General features: G+C 39.0%; 2 protein-coding genes across 4 annotated transcripts; both read left to right on the top strand.

Moving 5' to 3' along the window:
• The first annotated feature begins 1,078 nt into the window (after window positions 1-1,078).
• LOC116720576 (pre-mRNA-splicing factor 38B-like) lies at window positions 1,079-5,996 on the top strand. 3 transcript variants are annotated; one of them, XM_032563925.1, is made up of 7 exons: window positions 1,079-1,158; window positions 1,794-1,960; window positions 2,688-3,087; window positions 3,359-3,679; window positions 3,808-4,526; window positions 4,624-4,684; window positions 5,534-5,996. In XM_032563925.1, the coding sequence occupies exons 2-7, from the start codon at window positions 1,801-1,803 to the stop codon at window positions 5,601-5,603; spliced, it is 1,731 nt and encodes a 576-aa protein (XP_032419816.1). In that variant the 5' UTR covers window positions 1,079-1,158; window positions 1,794-1,800; the 3' UTR covers window positions 5,604-5,996. The 3 variants fall into 3 exon arrangements, with proteins under 3 accessions (XP_032419816.1, XP_032419817.1, XP_032419818.1); XM_032563926.1 differs by lacking the exons at window positions 1,079-1,158; window positions 1,794-1,960 and having other exon boundaries at window positions 2,970-3,220; window positions 3,349-3,679; XM_032563927.1 differs by lacking the exons at window positions 1,079-1,158; window positions 1,794-1,960 and having other exon boundaries at window positions 2,973-3,067; window positions 3,349-3,679.
• A 10,047-nt stretch (window positions 5,997-16,043) lies between these two features.
• On the top strand, window positions 16,044-18,279 carry LOC116719443 (uncharacterized). The gene is made up of 5 exons (XM_032561957.1): window positions 16,044-16,225; window positions 16,369-16,659; window positions 17,498-17,561; window positions 17,954-17,998; window positions 18,125-18,279. The coding sequence occupies exons 1-5, from the start codon at window positions 16,069-16,071 to the stop codon at window positions 18,183-18,185; spliced, it is 618 nt and encodes a 205-aa protein (XP_032417848.1). The 5' UTR covers window positions 16,044-16,068; the 3' UTR covers window positions 18,186-18,279.
• Window positions 18,280-18,822: the final 543 nt, after the last annotated feature.

The raw sequence follows: 18,822 nt of genomic DNA, 5'->3' as shown, positions 1-18,822 counted from the left end.
ACTTTAAAGATTTGTGACGCTCGTTAGCTGTGAGACAAAGGCCTTCACATGACACAGCAAAAAAATAAAAAATCCCATCAAACCAGTTTCATTTTCTGCTTTCTGACTCAGATAAAAATAGATTTGCATTAATACAAAACATTTTTCTTGTCTCGTGTCAAGCAGTCGTCGAACTGATCATTGCACAATGGTGCAGAGCATATTTTTCTAAAGTAAAACAGAAAAAGTATGACATAAATCAGAGAACTAAGACAAGCTATAATATATAATATAAAACTATATTCACAAAAAAATATTTAAGCAATACATAAAAGACAATGTGAATCGTCCATGTAGCTCATTGCATTCCGACTTCAAATGTGTCAAAAATGTCGAGAAAATGCAGAAAAAGGTCAATCTTTAAGAGAAGGTTCCTAAAAAGGTTTAAGGAATATTTTAAACAGGTTTCAAACAATTTTGGTGTGTACTTTGTAAACCAGACAGCATTGGGTTAGGATACTTGAATAATTAAAAATCTTGAAAATTAACTTTTGAACAACCTCCAGAAGGCTTTGGGAGCTCTGTGGGCGACTGTAGAAGATCACTAAACAGATTTACTGCTCCCTTTCAGCAAAATTCAAAAGAGGAAATTTGCATTCAAAACTTTTGCATATTGTTTTACATTTAAACTCAGTTTGACATTAGGTCTCAGTTCAAAACAGTGTAGTGTGATACTTTGTCTATGTGCTGATATGAATAAAAAGTAATTTATTTCCAGTTTTTAAATCAGTTTATTTACATTGCAGCAGTTCACAGACAGATCCTACCTCGTCTACATGTGTCTAAAATTTATCCTGGCTCTCAAATAATGCAGTCAAGTTTAATTATTTAAATTGGTTAAAGTTTCCTATCTAAACCCCCCCAGCAGATTGCAGCATTCATGAGAGACTTAAAGTAGTTAATATCATTTTTTTTCATATCATTAAAGAAAGCATTGTTTTCATTTCTTCCTTCCCCTTTTAAAACATCCTACCTTCAGGGAGGCGATGCAAATAATTTGAAGGTGGTAAAACAGGTTGGTCAACTTGCATTGATCCTATAAAAAGCAACAACATACAACAAGTTTCTCATTCTCTGGATTCATCATCTGAATACAGGTCTACCAGCAGAAATAAAAAAGTAAGAAATCTTTTTATTATTAATAACTGCACTGTATTATTATTCTTACATTGTGAACGTGCCCTTCCTGTCCTGCCTCTATTATTGCTGTGTTGTTTTTATGTTTTTTACCTTTGTGTGCACGCTGCCATTTACCATTAATTGTGCCTGCAATACTTGAATTTCCCTGCTGTTGATCAGTAAAGGATATTTCTAGATTATTACTTGTACTGTATGAACATTCTACCGATCCCTTATATTATATTTTATCACATTATATATGTTTTCTTAATGATCTGTTCTTGATGCTTTTAAAACAAAGACATAAAACATAATATAAAGTTGTATTTTTATATTATATATTAAACAGGGTACATCCCAACACATAAAATACAACAAAATGTTGAGCTAAATATAACTTTTAGCCATATTTCTTCTTGGATGAAAAATAATTGGTTATAATAAGCCAGAACATTTTGAAAACTTGTCATATTTTTAAGAGTATTGATGCTTTATTTTCCCAATGTTTTTTCCCTGAATGCATAAAGTATTTTATGCTATTCTCACAATGCTTGTTTGTTTAAATTTAAACTCAGTCACAAGAAGTGATTGTGTCGCTTCTTGTCCTCACAAACAACCTTTATTTTTTCTATTAGAGGTGACATGAAGCTGGGTTTGCTGGCGCTGCTGGTTCTGGCAGCACTGCTGCCCAACCTTTCTGACACTCGCATTGTCTCCAAATGCGAGCTGAAGGACAAACTTGCAGAGGCAATCAACAAGACCAGAGGACCAGAACAAGTTACAGAAGAAATCCTGGCAGAAAGTAAGTTATATAGTTATATTTCGTGACGGTAACTTATTTTATCCATAGCAAAAATCCCTTGGAAAAACAGATTTAGGAAAAAATGGCATTTGAAAAAGCTATGATAAGAAGCTTTCTCAGTTCCACATAAAACTGTTTTAATAGGGTTCTCTCACTTTTGGGAAACAGGTCTGGAATTTATGCAAGACATGTTAGCTTACTTCACATTTTCCACCAAACAGTGACATGACATTTAGTAACCATAACACTTTTAACCAAACAAAAAATATATTATGTAACAATAGCCCCTTTCAAATCATTGTTCTTCTGTAAACACACATCCACAAACCCACACTATTTATCCTTTTACAAAGTCAATCTGTTGACCTTTATATGAGGTGCTTTCTGTGATTGGAGAACCAAAGATTCTTGACTTCTTCGTTTGTATGTCACAATCATAACACTGGCAAATTACTGCAGACAATTAAATACAAGAAAAGTTGCTGTATGCCATCAACATGTTGCCATATACTTGGTTTCCACCAAAGAATGTATTTCTCAGATCAGACAGACAATGGAAGATCATGAGTTGCCTCTGGACTGTGTGCGCGTGTATTTCACAAAACAAAAGGGTGATCTGAAAGGGGCTGGAAAAGTCATGTTAAATACCATCCTTCTGATCTGCTTTTCTTTTTCCTTTTGTCTTTGTGTGCTGTCTTCCTCACCTTGCATGACTGGTTTGCTCTAGTTATCTGTGAGGTCAACAGGACATCTAATTTGAACACCAGCCTGGTAAAGACGGAGGGCTTTCGGCATCCTCTGACTTCAGATGTCAAATCTGGCAGCAGACACAAGAGAGAAGCCTCTTCCAGAGGAAGGCACCACTCAGAGGAGACAGATAGTTATGAGGAAAACATGATTCAGGAAAGAAACATGGAGAAACACAGTGAGCACAAGAGCGATGAAGATAGCTTTGAGATCAGTGAGGAAGATGAAGAGGTCTCAAACTCAACTTCAGTATTGGGCAACCGAAGAAAGCGTGGAGCCCATGACAATAGAAGAGACCCCTCAGTGGAAGGAAGGGGCAAAGGAAAGTCTCATAAGAAAGAGAAGGAGCATGATGGCAGCCATGAGACAACTGAAGAAGTGCCCTCAAATTCAACTGCAGCTCCTGGAAACAACAGACAAAAGCGTGGAGCCCATGACAATAGAAGAGACCGTTCAGGAGAAGGAAAGGGCAAAGGAAAGTCTCATAAGAAAGAGAAGGAGCATGATGGCAGCCATGAGACAACTGAAGAAGTGCCCTCAAATTCAACTGCAGCTCCTGGAAACAACAGACAAAAGCGTGGAGCCCATGACAATAGAAGAGACCGTTCAGGAGAAGGAAAGGGCAAAGGAAAGTCTCATAAGAAAGAGAAGGAGCATGATGACAGCCATGAGACAACTGAAGAAGTGCCCTCAAATTCAACTGCAGCTCCTGGAAACAACAGACAAAAGCGTGGAGCCCATGACAATAGAAGAGACAGTTCAGGAGAAGGAAAGGGCAAAGGAAAGTCTCATAAGAAAGAGAAGGAGCATGATGACAGCCATGAGACAACTGACGAAGTGCCCTCAAATTCAACTGCAGCTCCTGGAAACAACAGACAAAAGCGTGGAGCCCATGACAATAGAAGAGACCCCTCAGGAGAAGGAAGGGGCAAAGGAAAGTCTCATAAGAAAGAGAAGGAGCATGATGGCAGCCATGAGACAACTGAAGAAGTGCCCTCAAATTCAACTGCAGCTCCTGGAAACAACAGACAAAAGCGTGGAGCCCATGACAATAGAAGAGACCGTTCAGGAGAAGGAAAGGGCAAAGGAAAGTCTCATAAGAAAGAGAAGGAGCATGATGACAGCCATGAGACAACTGAAGAAGTGCCCTCAAATTCAACTGCAGCTCCTGGAAACAACAGACAAAAGCGTGGAGCCCATGACAATAGAAGAGACCGTTCAGGAGAAGGAAAGGGCAAAGGAAAGTCTCATAAGAAAGAGAAGGAGCATGATGACAGCCATGAGACAACTGACGAAGTGCCCTCAAATTCAACTGCAGCTCCTGGAAACAACAGACAAAAGCGTGGAGCCCATGACAATAGAAGAGACCCCTCAGGAGAAGGAAGGGGCAAAGGAAAGTCTCATAAGAAAGAGAAGGAGCATGATGACAGCCATGAGACAACTGAAGAAGTGCCCTCAAATTCAACTGCAACTCCTGGAAACAACAGACAAAAGCGTGGAGCCCATGACAATAGAAGAGACCGTTCAGGAGAAGGAAAGGGCAAAGGAAAGTCTCATAAGAAAGAGAAGGAGCATGATGACAGCCATGAGACAACTGACGAAGTGCCCTCAAATTCAACTGCAGCTCCTGGAAACAACAGACAAAAGCGTGGAGCCCATGACAATAGAAGAGACCCTTCAGGAGAAGGAAAGGGCAAAGGAAAGTCTCCTAAGACAACTGCAGCCTCTGCCTCTTATGGTATCTTCCAGCTGAGTGATGGCTATTTCTGTGATTCTGGTAACAATTTGTCCAGAAATCTCTGCCAGAAATCCTGCACAGGTGAGTTTATTACACCAAAACAAATAAAAAACAAAGAATCAACTTACTACCCACTAAAGATGTTAATGTTATGAATTGTTCTTGTTCCCCTTTTAAGACTTCACCAATGATGACATAACAGATGACATTGAGTGTTTCTTGAAGGCATTCTTTGATGGGTAAGCCAAAATACAGTACATCCATCTGTAATTTGTTTTGTTCCTTAGTTTATTAGTCTAATAGTCTTTCAGTACACTAATACACTTAGTCATTGATTTTGTATCTATATTAAAATTTGCAGTTGTACCAGCGGTAATACTTGGTACATCTCATTCAGACACATGTCTCATTCAATTCCTGACTCATCTGGAACTGAGCATTAATCAGTTCCAGATGAGCATTATTCGAGCATTAATCAATGGCGTTACAGTGCGGACACATAGTGCAATGGCTCTCCTCCGCTCTGACTATTGGTATACTGCAGAACAGGAAGCGGGAGGGGCTGATGGCAGCAGTCACTGCTTGCTCAGGAAAGTTGGGTTGCAGCGGTGCTGCAAAATGTTGTTGGCATTAAAATCTCCAACGACACTAATAAAATGTCACTAGATTAGTTAATACCAGTTTAAAAAAGCAAAGTCACTTCAGGTTCTGAAAAAAATGCTAAATATAGTGACAAAGTTGCTAAGTTGGCAACAGTGCTTCTCTTGTCCTGACCACACCCTGCTTCCCCTCTCCGATCAACCCCAAACTGGACCACACTCCGCTGTGTCCCTTGGCTCTGCCCACTGCATCTCTTGGCTCCGCCCACTTTGTTGGACTTTTTCAAAATTAGTCAGGTTATGCTTTCTCAGTCAGATTAGTTATGCTAACAAGGACTGCTGCAGAATTATTGGATGATTTTGAATGCTTTCTATATTCTATATCTACCTTTATTTTTGTTACATTCAAAAAACAAAAGGCTAGCTGTTAATAATCTATTTGTTCTGCTTTTTGAATAGTTTTTAAGATGTCTGTTTTTAATTGCACAGGTATCTTCGGAGGCCCCGCTCTCACCACTGTGACGATGAAGCAGGAACATCCCTTCAAGATTGCTCCTAAGTGTCTATGAAAGCACATTTTCTTCCACCAGGTTTACTTCCACTGTGGGTTGTAGATCACTGAATTGAAGCATTGCTTTCTTGTTTTTGTTGACTATAACAGCAATACCTTTTCATCAATCCTTTTCTTAAAGATAACAAAAAAGGTTTTGTTAGATTTAGGGCTTACTGTAGATGTTTTTAAACCTAGTGATTTAAATAACTTCTGATTTATAGCAGTCTCTGTAATAAAGGTGAAAAAGTGTAACTATCTATCTGACTATCTATAAACAGTTCTTATAATATCTATCATCTATTTGGTGACTGATAACGTTTTAGATACACCAATAGGACCTGGTGATATTCATCCAAAGTGTAACATTATAGGTCTGTAATAAAAATGCTAAAAATTGTTCTCTGTTGTCAAGTTTTTATAATGCAAAATCTTCTTTTACAATTTACAATCCAAGATCTTTGAAATAACAGTGAAAAAAACATGAAGACATCCATTTGGAAAGGAACAGATGGAGGACATGTGAATCATGAGTTATGGTCTGAGTGTCTAACAGACTTACCTTCACAAGCAGAACATTACAGAAAGGAAAAAAGAAAGAAAGGTGGAGAAAATGTTTAAAGGGAAAGAAGATAGGAGTAGAAGAGAGATGCATAGAGACAACACAAATCAATACCATGAAAGTCTGCCTCTACACCTGCAGAAAAAGAGAAAACAACAAAACTGAGAACCCACATCAATAAACATGCATATATAACAACATCACTGGTACAAGTGTGGACAAAATCTGTGTGATAACAGATCAGGCTGAGACTCTGGCAAATGGCAAAGAGCAAAGCTTTGTTTCGTTTGCAGACGGAGAACAACACAGCAGCGAGCTGCTCTGAGTTCTGATTTGGAGCTGCAAGCCCTCACAATATATAGAACTCATGTTACACAATATGGTCACTCCAGTTTCAGTTGAACAACTTTCATGCAGTCACATAACCACACTGGAGGGTCAGTTAACTCCTTGGATGATAAACATCTTGTTCAAATATGTGAGTTTCCAAAAATCAGGTTTGCTAATGGAACAATTTTGCATAACAAGAACATTGTCAAACCAGAATACCCAGGAAGTGCATCAATTTCTTAAAACTCTGAGCTGGTGATATTCCATAGAGAAACTTGTTAAGACTCAGGGCTTATTCCATCACACTATAATAATAATAATAATAACTATAATTATCGAAACTATCTGTTCTTATCTGTTAAATACTGGTGCCTTGCTGTGGTATGTATGGTGAGGCATTAGTCACCATCAGCCTGCTGCAGTTGCTGCAGGGACCCCTCTGACTGGTTCTGCAGAAACTCTCTAGCCCAGGGGTGGGCAATCCTGGTCCTCGAGGGCCGGTGTCCTGCAACTCTTAGATGTCTCCCTGATCCAATACACTTGAATCCAATACTTGACTCACCTCCTAAGTGCAGTCAAGTTCTCCAGAGTCCTGCTAATGACCTCATTATTTGTCTCAGGTGTGTTGAAGTAGAGATGCATCTAAAAGTTGCAGGAGACCGGCCTGATGATTTTCAGTTGTTCTGTAAGAGAAACACAGTAGTTAAGCATTTTTTCATCACAAAGTGTGGTATCTTCTCTTGGGTGGTTGGGTGGGCCCATTTTCATATTTGGTGGACCTGCAAAAAGGATTTCAAAAAGGACTGAGGTTATTTCTCTGACGGCGGCGCATGTGCATGTACATAAGTCCTAGGGGTAATGCTTGTACCCAGTTCAGGCCAGTTTATTCACATATTTTTTATAGTTTATTCTTTAAGGTCCCATTTTCTCTTTCCACAGCTCCTCCACTCTGTGGGTGATAGGAACAGTGTTTCACCAGGTTGATGTTGACCATCTCTGAGATGTGTGTGAGGATTTGATTTGCAAAATGTGCACCATTGTCACTGGAAATTTTCCTAGGGGCACCCCATCTGCAAATGATGTCTCTCAGTAGAATTTTTGCCACAGTCTGTGCTGTTGCATACTGGACAGGAAATGCTTCAGCCCATTTGGAGAACATATCAACAATGACCAAATAGTATTTTTTCTTTTCAACAGGGGTTAATTCAATGAAATCAATCATTAGATGTTAAAAATGTGGTGTTACCTGTGGGTGAGCACCTTGACCTTGCAGTTTTATGCCTTTTGAGACATTGTTTTCAGCACAAATTAAGCAATTTGAGCAGTATTCATCTGCTACTTTGGAAAAATTTTGGGTGTACCAGTTGCGATCCATTTCTCTTAACATACCTCCCTTTGACACATGGTCATCTCTATGTGTCAATACACAGAATAGCCTGAAAAAATGATGAGGAAGACATGGATTACCATTCGGACCTATCCAAACAGAATCAATAAATTTGGCTCCAGCTGTCTTTCAGTGTTGTTTTTCAACTGGTGAGGCAAAACTTTGGAGGTCAGAGAGTGACAGGTCAGTTTCTCCCCTTGTGGTTTGCAGGGAGAGCTGCTGAGATGTTGGCAGGGGTAATAGAGACGCTGCTTTGGCTGCTTTGTCAGCTCTGGCATTTCCTGTTGAAATTGGGTCAGAAGCATTTGTGTGAGCAACACATTTCACAATGGCTAGAGCAGAGGGCAATATTATGGCATCTAGTAAGTCAGCCACTAGATGCCATAAAATGGGGGTTCTGTCTGATCTTAAAAATAAACGTTGTTTCCACAGTGCACCAAAATCATGGACTACACCAAATGCATAAACAGGAGTCAGTGTAGATGTTAGCAGTTTTTTCAGAGGCTAAAATGCATGCTCTTATGAGGGCCACTAGTTCTGCTGCTTGTGCAAAGTAGTGGCGAAGCGGGTTTTCTTCTAGCACCTCCCTTTGGGTAACCACAGCATAGCCACTATTAATGGCACCTGTGAGTGGATCTCTGAATGCAGAGCCATCCACAAAGAGTTCTAAATCAGTATCTGGCAGGGGTTCCTGCTTCAGATCGGGCCGGGGAGAACAGAGGACGTATAGTTCTGCCACACAGTCATGAGGTTGGCCTTCCTCGGGTGTGGGTAATAGAGTTGATGGGTTCAGAATGTTGCAACGTTTGATAGTGATGTTTGGCATATCCAATAATGCTGAATGGTACCTCAGCCACCTTGCTGTGGACAGGTGAGCTGTTTTTTGTTCATTTAAAATTAATGTAACCGCGTGGGGAATGAGTAGGGTCAGATCCGAATATCCCACAATGTCCCTGGATGCAACTACAGCTTTTTCAGCGGCTGCCACTGCACGCAAACAGTGTGGTAGACCTGCTGCAACTGCATCCAATTTGAATGAAAAATAGGCGACTGGTTTCAATCTGTCACCATGTTTTTGGAGCAAAACAGAAGTCATGCAACCTCCTCGCTCATCCACTGTCCGGACAAGATGGATCAGGAATACCCAGTGAGAGCACATTGCAGTTGTTTTTTCAGCGCTTCAAATGATGTTAATGCTTCAGACGTCCATGTAACCCTTGAGCTCATTTGTAACCCTTTTTCATGGCACACTTCTCTTAATGGTTTCTCAAACTCAGCATAACTCAGAATGAAATGCCTACAATAGCCACAGAGTCCTAAGAAGGACATCAGTTGTTTCTTAGTCTCAGGCAATGGCAGAGAGACAATAGCTTTCACTCTGCTCTCAGCAATGGCCCTACCTTCACGAGGGATCATGTATCCCAGAAATGTTACAGTGGCTTGTACAAACTGCAATTTTGTTTTGGAGGCCTTATGGCCATTTTGTGCTAGGGAAATCAGGAGCCTCAAGCTCTGTTCCCTACACTCTTCTTCAGTGGGTGCTGCTAGAAGTAGATCATCAACATATTGCAACAGCGAGCATGTGTCTGGTAGTGTAAAACCTGTCAGATTATCATTGAGAGCCAGGTGAAAAATGGTGGGTTATTCGAGCCTGGTGAATGTATAGGAACGACCTTTGAACTGAAGATATTCAGTTTGCCTGTCATACACTAACCACTCAAAAATGTAGAGTAGTGTAGATATGTTCAGGAATGATGTTACTGTCTCAGGCTGTTTACAGACTCTGAGGCCTTGTGGAGAGCATTCAATTTGATGGAACATTTTTAGAATTAGATCTGTGGCCAGTAAGTTAATAGGACACTTACTGGACAGCAAAAATTGATGTGAGTGCATGGATCCATCAAAAGGATCCATCACTGTGGGTGGTTTTGTAACTGGTTCAGGGATAGTTGTTCTTGATGCACCAGTTGAGTGAACGGTTTTCCCTGACAGAGGAGTTTGTGGGAGACATTTTTTCATTATTAAGGATTGAGTAGCTCCAGAGTCAACCAAAAAAATCAATGTTATGTCCTGCAATTTGCACTGTGAGCATGCGTAACACCTGATGAGCATTTGAGGAAATTTTCGTATAAATTTGGACATCATATATGTGTGCATATACTTGCGGTTTGTTGAGCTGGAGGCTGACTGGACTGTTGCTCCAGCGGCACCGAGGGTAGTCAGGTAGAGTATCCTCCTCTGCCTGAATGATTTTAGCCGGCCCGAGGTTGAAATTCTCAGCCGTGGGAGCTGAAACCCCACGGCGGGCCTTGTGGGTCTCTGCAGTTAAAGTTCTGTCTCTGTCCATGGAAACCTCTTCCTCGGCTTCCCTGGAGCCTTTTGGTGGGGCAGGCTCTAGCCCAGTGGTCTGTGGCTCCGCAGATGAAACATGCACCAGGGGATCCTGTTGACTGATGGGCATATTGATCTGGGGGTAGCTCTTTCTTTGTTGCTGCTGGAACCTAGGGGCAGGGGAAATGTTCATAGAACTGGTTGCTGCTTGCAGGAGGGTCAATTGAGCATCTTCCATGAGTTTATCTTTTCTCTTTTTGGACTTTCTTTCTTTCTCTTGATGATTCTTATAAGCATGGTTTGCATGTTGTCTCAGGGTAACCATTCTGCATTGGTCATTCCAACCAATGTAAGACTGCTTCTCAGCACCCCTGATGTCTTCATGGAGACCCTCCAAGAAGGCTTGGCATAGGATGGTCTCAAAGGGTCCTGGTCTTCCAGCATCTGCCCAGTTGTTGGGTTCTTTGATGCCAGAGTGAACTTTGAACACTTCAAGAAGGCGCTGGTAGTATTCATTTGGTTTCTCATTTGGTCTTTGAACACAGTCTTTGATGACGCTGTACTGTGGATTAATAGGCATTGCTTGAATCAGGGGGTTTTCAAGTCCGATGATCACAGCAGTGTAGTAGTTGTTGGCCGCATTATTATAGTCTGGGTGGTGTAGTCTGTAATTTATTGCTAAAGAATTTCCAAGGAGGGAAACAACTATAATTCCATAGATGGCGATGAGAATTTCCTTGAGTTCAAACAAAGTTGGTCTGGTCGTGGCAGCCATTTCCACCAGGGCATCATAAACAGCTTTTCCACCTTTCTCAGGAACTGGCATGTGTTGTCTAGCCAGTCCCAGGAGGATGTTGGGTTCCCACACTCTGAACACTAGCTGTGGTCTTTGTGGACCCGCCACCTCGATCATTGGGGCGTTAGTGACATGTTTATTCCTGTCTTTGGTGCTTCTGGTGATTCTTTTTGGGATCGTGCTTGGTTCTCCTTCCTTTGAGGCACTGTGTGTCTTTTTGGGGGGTGCAGTGTCTTCTGGCACTGGTTCTGGTTCAGAGTCCTCTTTAATGTCCAGTAATTCTCTGCCACCAGCTGCTCCAGGTCTCAAGTCTTGGACCTGAGGAACTACGGCGGGAGGAGGCAGTCCTTGGACTTGTGGGATGATCACTGGCCACTGATAGGAGTCATCCTTGAGGCTGTGAGGGTCCCAGAGTCCTAGTGGGGTTGTTTTCTTCTTCTTTGCTTTAGGCTCTGAATGTCATATGGTGGTGGAGAATGGAGTTCAGGCAAAGTAGGGTAGAGTTGAGCCTGTGACGGTGCTGATGGTGCCGTTGGATGCAAGGCCTCAGTCGCTCCGCATGTAACAGAAAAACAAGATGTTTTAGTCTTTTTATTCTTTTCTGACTCTGGAAATGGTGTTGTATCTGCTTGTGGTGTTGGTGCAGCAATATGTGGTGAGGTTGCTGACTGCTGCTTTTTCTTAAATCCTATTTTTTTGTACCATCTGGAGCTTTGACTGTTGTTGCTGTAAAGTTTTGCTCTATTTCTTCCAGAGAGTGAATATATCTGTGTGTGCTTGTATAGTTGCATCTAAATGACCTGGAATTTTCTTCCTGCTTTGGAGTTCATCTCTCTGTCTGACCAAGGCTACTTCTAGTTTCTCAATGTCATCTGGTTCTACAGACCCATTTTCTGGAAATCCAAATTTATAATGCCACTGTGACACAAACTGGAGCACCGGACCTGTCTTGACATATAATCTGCCAACGGTCCAACTGGGGTGTAATGTTTCTGATTTCTCGAGAAAGATCCTCCCATGATTAATCTCTACCTTAAAGCTCTTAAAAAACCTTAGTAATTAATTAAAAATCTCATGCACTACTCTCAGTTGAATAGATTCAGCCTACATTTATCCTTAGTTGAACTAAGTCAACCTACTCTCAGCTGAATGAATTCCACCTACATTACCTTTAAAAGAGTTGCTCTTTTCTCAGCGTTGGGTCTTTACATCGTGTTAGTATTTATTTTGTCTTTATATTAGTTACAGCTTATAGTCAGTTTAAGTTATTTCATTTAGACATCTATTTTCTATTGGGTGCACAATTTAGTTAATGTCTGTCTGAATGGTTTACTTACGCTTGTTCTTTTGTTTGAGGTGATGCAATTACAGACCAGCTGGAGGAGGAAACTTGCAAGAAACCATTTGATTTTCTGAAAGACTGAAGAGGGGAGACTTTGTTGTTTCAAGTTGATTTTAATTAGTTAATTTTGTCACTTAAATATTCACTTATTATTGTTTGTGCTAAGTTAAAGTTAGTTTTGCTTTATTTGTTTCATAAGATGCTTTAGTTAATTTTGTATTTGTTTGTTCGTTTGTTGTTGTGCCTCCATCATGTGGTAGATTTAGATTACTCCACCCCTATTCAAGCAGCCTTTTGTTCTTTGTTTGCAGGTCAGTTCTGTTTGTGTTCAGTTAGAGTTCAGTTGACCTCAGTTAAATTGGGCCCAAATGTGTTACTTATACTTTGACTTATTCTTGCATTAAATCTTTAACTATTTTTGGAAGAATTAAATTTAAACTATTTCTACTTTGAACACTTTTCTGTCCTCGTTTGAGTCTGGTCCCTCACAAGGCAGGTGGATACATTTTAGGATAGATTGAATTTAGTTGTGAAGGAAAGAAACTGTAGGGGAATTAAATATGCATAGTGAAGCTACTGCCACAACTAGTTATTAAATTATTATTTTTTCATTTGGAAAGCTTCTTCCCTTCATAAATTGTAATTAAAAAGCAGCTTTCTTGTGTTTACCCATGTTGACTGATATTAAAAATTGTTTGATCTGAAACATTTAAATGAGACAAAACCCAAAAACAGATGAAATCTATTATTTGAAAAACATAAACCGGGAGGTTTACAGAGATATTCGACTGGGAGCTACGGACTGATTTCTGTAACAATTTCTGTAAAAGGTTTCCAATATGTCTGGTAAAAATAAGGGTCTATAAAAAACAAAAATAACTATTATTCTTGTACTTTGTTATTTAATACGTTCTAATGCTCATTCCAATCATATTTGTAGTTGTTGCTACTGTTTCAGATTCGTCCAGTTTGTCACGTATGAACGTCAGGGCCTCAGATGATGGGAAAAACTTTTTTCTAAGCTCTGGTTGGAGCAACTGCGCCATCTAGAGTCCAGTATTATTATCACACTTTTGAGTAATGACATTTCAGTCTAAATAAGAGAAATGTCCCATTCACCTCTGAATAATGTATGGATGGTTGGGTACTTCAGCATTGGAAAATATCTTTGAAATGGACTTATCAATAGTAATCTCTCCAGAAAAGAAAAATAGTTTATGTTGGACAAAATAAACAGACATGTAATCCTGATATAATAATTAATTATAGTTTTCCAGTTTCATCCTCAAAATAACTTGTTTAATCTATTTCTCTGTAAATTAACTTAGTGTGGTGTGTCAAAACTTGACAACTTTTATAAATCTCTAAAAATAATTTCTGGAATGTATTTTTTAAAACTTTTGGAGTTTTAATTTCACAGATAAACTGTAAACATTTTAGAATCCTGTGCCTTTAATTCTTTCATATGCACAATTTTTTATTGTCACTAATTGTAATCTTTGCTTGCAAAACTTTCTGCTTGCTTGTAGGGAACAAAAGATGTGAAATCCTGCTTTCAGACTGAAAATGTGTGCTCTTGGATCATGGCAGAAAAATTGCCCCATATTACAAAAAATCCACCAACGAAGTCAGAAATTTACAAGTTATTTCTAGAACATTTATGAGATTGATCTAAAGGTTTCTGAGCTTTTTGGTGGAAACTTATAACTCCTTTTCTTTTCTGTCTACAATGACCCTAATTAGCTGTTTCTGCAGTTATTAAATAAATAAAATATTAGATATCTTTTACGTACTTCAGTGTATTAATGTCTTTTTATCGCTCTGTAAACCACATCACATTTTCTGTCTGTGTTTGAAATCTTCCTGGCTATAGTTATAGGAACGCTGCATTGCTTTTACATTAAGCTGCAAACTTATATAGGTTTATGTTTACTTAGTTGGATGCACATTATAATCCAGTTTCAACATGTGGTTTTCCTGGGTTCACATCTAGCATCACCTGCCAGCTGTATTTTGTTTCAAACGGGGTACACCTTAACTTCATTCTTTTCTCTTGCACCATAATTTTGCTCTCCTCTCTAACAGAGGAGCACAGGCAGACATTTTGAAAATGTGATTAAAGTAGTAGAAACACTTCTGCTCCAACTGAAACAGCTGCTTTGTTTTTGTTTCTTTTGTTCTGTTTCTGTCTGGCTTAACATGATAGCTGCACTCAGGATGTTCTCACATTTAGTACACTCTGTCCTTTACTTTTCTATGATGACTTACTTATCTAGCCAGGTTCTCTCTTCCTCTTATATATGTGATCAATTTTGACCCATAAATGAGAATAGATTGATTTAAGGACAGTTGTAGTCTACTGTACATAAATTTAATTATGGGTATCCACATGTTTTTAATTGTGGTCTGTTAAAAAAAGTGGGCACAGGTTTGCATTTCTTGTGAATGTTGTCTCTTATTTGTTGTTTTTTAACAGTAGCTGTTAAAAAACAACAAATTTTGTGCACATTTTTAATGTGCACAAAATTTTGTCTAATGCCAAAAGGACAAAATTTTGCAATTACAGTGTTTCCATTAAATAAGAAACACAAAAATCACGTGAATAAGTTTATTCATGCGGTAAGTCATTAAAAATCATGACCACCATCATCCTATTTCTTCCTGTCGTTTTCTCTTTTCTGCCAATAGTGACATCCAGCTGTTGATCATGTCACTTGTGTGATGCAAAAAAAAATGTTTGCATTGCAAATCACACAAATTTTGATACAGCCGAAAAAAATCACCTGACCTATTGCATAAACCTTTTCTCAAAATTGTTGTGTTTCCATTAAGCAATTTATTTATTTTCACAATTCCAATTTGCACAATTATACAGTCTGTGGAAACCCAGCTTACGAACATTTGAAAAAAATTCTCTGCTAAAATCTATGCCATATGGTGAGCAGCGACCATTTTCCACCTCATCACATAACCTTCTGTTGGTTTACCCAGAAACCTGCAGACACTCTGAACCAAGCTATTTCTATTCAGAAAGTTTCAATGGTTATGTCTGGAAAAAACCACACCCAGGTTTCCCTTGTAACAGTAATAACACATGACACTGACGTAAAAACAAATAAAACTATCACTAATTTTGTTCCTCAAATCATATACGGCTGTTTTAACACACGATAACCCTCTGTTGGTTTGTTTTCTGGACAGACTGCAACAAAACCTTTCTTTTGCCACAATACTGTTCTATATTTTACTTTTAGACGTCTGTCGTTCTGAATGATCAGGGATCAATTATGCTGTATTTTTTTTTTTTTTTTACTTTTGTTCTTCCTTTGGAGACTGTTTTAACCTGATAGCTGTGCTCAGGATGTTATTTCATTCTGTACTCCCACTCTATGTTCATGGAAATTATAAATGCCTCATGGTGACGTGGGGAAGATAAATCGTTTCATCTTATGAGGTTTTCAGTCTTCTTTCAATTGGATCAGATGTGACCTAAAAATGAGAAAAGATAGTTTCACGTGGAGGTATCAGTTTCTTCCCCAAGCCTCTTTGGTGATCTAAAACTCAAAATAGCTGTGAGATTTTACATCACCATTGAGAGCTTAGGGAGAGGTCTTTATTCAGGAGGACAATGGGTGTCCCGTGATTCTTTGCTGTCAATGATCCCTACGAGACATATAAGCACCATGACACACAGGCTCAGAGTCAGAGAAGATACTTGGTGTCAAGATGAAGACTCTTGTGCTTTTTGCTTTCGTTGTGCTGGGATGCAGCCTGGCTGGAGCTCGAAATGTGACCAAATGTGAACTGAGGCAGCAGCTGATGGTGGCCCTACCGAAAAATGTAACGGTGATCGGACTGACTGAAGAAGTCTTCTTAGCCAAGGGTTGGTACCCGATTTTGTTTTTAGATAAAAAACAAATAATTGTAGGCAAAGTTAAATCATAATGGTGTTTGTTTGTTGTTGAAAAATGATTTGGGAAAACTGAACAGTCAAATCAATTACTGATTTCATTTTAAACTTTTCAGTGGTCTGCCACGCGGAGCGTCTTTCAGGCTTTGACACCAATGCCATGAAAAATCTGAGCCATGGGACGGGAAAAGTGAGTCAGGAGAATCCAAGTGACAGCGAATCATCTGAATCTAAGGAGGAGGACAAGAATAAGGGGAAGGGAAAAGGCCAGGAGAACAGCAAGTCCTCCAAAAGCAACAAGGATGATGTGAATGTGACCCTTTACGGCCTTTTCCAACTCCCCGGGAATTTGGTCTGCAGCAGCACCAACAGCACCTCACTCAACATCTGTGGTATCAACTGCAACAGTAAGTACACTTTTATTGTGTAACTAACCGACAAATCAACTGTTTTTTGCTAACAAATTGTTTGAACGGGTTATTTAGAGTTCTATCTTTGTGTTTCTGTGTGAATTTTGCCATTTTTATGTAAAGTTTTGCATTATTTTGCCTAAAACCTTCTCAGTACTGGCCCCAACAGTTCTTTATTTGTTGTGACTACAGCCCCTTTTGCCTCCCTCCACTCATCCAAACACGCCCCTCTGTGTATCTTAGCTCCGCCCACTTTTGTGCAATTTTTCAATGATTGTGTGGGGGTGCGGTTGTGTTTTCATGTGGAACCCCCAAATCTACTTTTTTTTACTGACAGGGTTCTATCTTCAAATTTCGGCATTTTTGTGCAAATTTGTTGAGTTCATATTATTTTGCCTAAAAATGTCTCATTTCGTCAAACGTAAGCTGTTTAAAACGGTACTGTTTTATGTCATGCAGCTCTGAATTCAGATTTAAAACCATCTCAAATATAAAACAGCACAAAAAAAGTTTAGATTTGCTACTTGTTGGTTTTTTGGATTTAAAAAAAAAGCAGTTACAAAGTTCATAGCAATAGTACCACAGCCCCCCTCTGCTCATCCCCACACTTGGCCACGCCCCTCTGCGTATCTTGGCTCCGCCCACTTTTCCTGGAAAATGTTTTTTCAATAATTATCTGAGGCAGGGTTAGAGTTACAGTTTAAGTTACTCATTGCTTAGGTGTCACATGTAGAGTTATATGAGGACTGTTAACATTTTTTTTACTGTTTTCCTCAAGTTTTTTTGTTCTGTCATCTTAAACAGGAAATACTGTTTTTGTGTTTTTTTTTATTAGAACTAACTGATGACGACATCTCTGATGACATCACCTGTGTGGTGAAGCTCATCAAAGAGCTTGTGTAAGTTTTTATTTGTTTATTTTTATTTTGTATATTGTAGCAAAGTGGGACATCAAGTTCCTGATGGTAAACTGTGTATTCTTAAATATTTTGGTTGAGTTATATGAAGTACGGCAAAAAAGTGTCTGTCCCCTTACAGATTTCTTCTGTTTTTGTTTTTTTGCCACAATATATCATCAAAGAAATCGTGATGTTTCCACTGGATTGCATATTGTTGGGATGGATGATCTAAATTATTAGATTGTGACAATAAAAGCAAAAAACAGAAGAAATCTGTAGGGGAATAAATACCTTTTCAACAGAACTAAACAATGTTAAAATTAAGCAGTTCAAGGAAGAATCATTACAAAATGACAAATATATTTGTTTGTTTTTTTTACTTTCTTCAACAGAACAAAAGGCTTCATGGCAAAGAACTCAAAGGAGCTTTTTGAAATGTAAGTCTGATTTATTATAACGTTTTACTGTTGTTCGTTTTTTATATTTTTTGTATTTTTTTTGACAGCTTGGTTAACAAATGACAATATGTGCTTTATTGAGTGATCCCCTCTGTTTGCTTGCAGTGTCAAGGAACTCATAGGTGGCGACTGCCAGAAACTGGACCATTACTTCAGTGAATGCTGAGAAACTTTGTTTCACCCTTACATCTCAATAGAATGATCGGTCTTTCTTTACCAAATTATTGAGCATTATAAATGAATAAAAAATATGAAGCATGTGCCATGTGTTGTGTTTACAAAAAGAAAGTTTATCTTTTGATCACTTTTGCAAAGTAAAAGCAATTACTGAGGTCAGGGAAAGTGCGGCTCTGTGGCCATTTGCAGCCTTCCCAATGATTTTGTGCGGCTCTCTACAGAATTCACGAATAGTATCCATTTGGTTTGCCAACTCAGATGGTTGTTACAGACAAAGATTAAACTTTTACTGATAAGAGGCCCTTAAAAAACCCCATTAAAAATAGAAAATATAAAAACAAATTTGCAGGCAGATCTGTGACATGTTTTTATCTTGGATCTACAGAGATTTCCTAATCTACTTTGCTTGTTTTATTAAAATATTGTGACCCAGAAGATTGAAAACATGTCTGGCTTCCATCAGCCCAATAAAAATGTTGCTCTATTTCTCTTTAGGCCAGTGTTTCTCAAACGTTTTCAGGCTGAAGACCACTTAACCCATTTAACAAACAGTCACGAACCACCTAACCTGAAATTGCTTCCGCGATAATACATATTTATATATAATGCAACCTCAAATAAAAATG

Source organism: Xiphophorus hellerii, chromosome 5 (assembly GCF_003331165.1).
Source record: "Xiphophorus hellerii strain 12219 chromosome 5, Xiphophorus_hellerii-4.1, whole genome shotgun sequence".
Classification (NCBI taxonomy): Eukaryota; Metazoa; Chordata; class Actinopteri; order Cyprinodontiformes; family Poeciliidae; genus Xiphophorus; species Xiphophorus hellerii.
Note: the sequence above shows the minus strand (reverse complement) of the source record. Positions and strands in the feature narration are given on the sequence as shown.

Bases quoted from the DNA above. Each gene is read 5' to 3' on its own strand.
- LOC116720576 (XM_032563925.1), top strand. From the start codon at position 1,801: ATGAAGCTGGGTTTGCTGGCGCTGCTGGTTCTGGCAGCACTGCTGCCC. The intron at 3,680-3,807 runs CATGAGACAACT...AAAGTCTCATAA, and splicing joins AGAAGGAGCATGATGGCAGC to GAAAGAGAAGGAGCATGATG. The intron at 4,527-4,623 runs GTGAGTTTATTA...TCCCCTTTTAAG, and splicing joins CTGCCAGAAATCCTGCACAG to ACTTCACCAATGATGACATA.
- LOC116719443 (XM_032561957.1), top strand. From the start codon at position 16,069: ATGAAGACTCTTGTGCTTTTTGCTTTCGTTGTGCTGGGATGCAGCCTG. The intron at 16,226-16,368 runs GTTGGTACCCGA...TAAACTTTTCAG, and splicing joins AGAAGTCTTCTTAGCCAAGG to TGGTCTGCCACGCGGAGCGT. The intron at 17,562-17,953 runs GTAAGTTTTTAT...TTTCTTCAACAG, and splicing joins AAGCTCATCAAAGAGCTTGT to AACAAAAGGCTTCATGGCAA.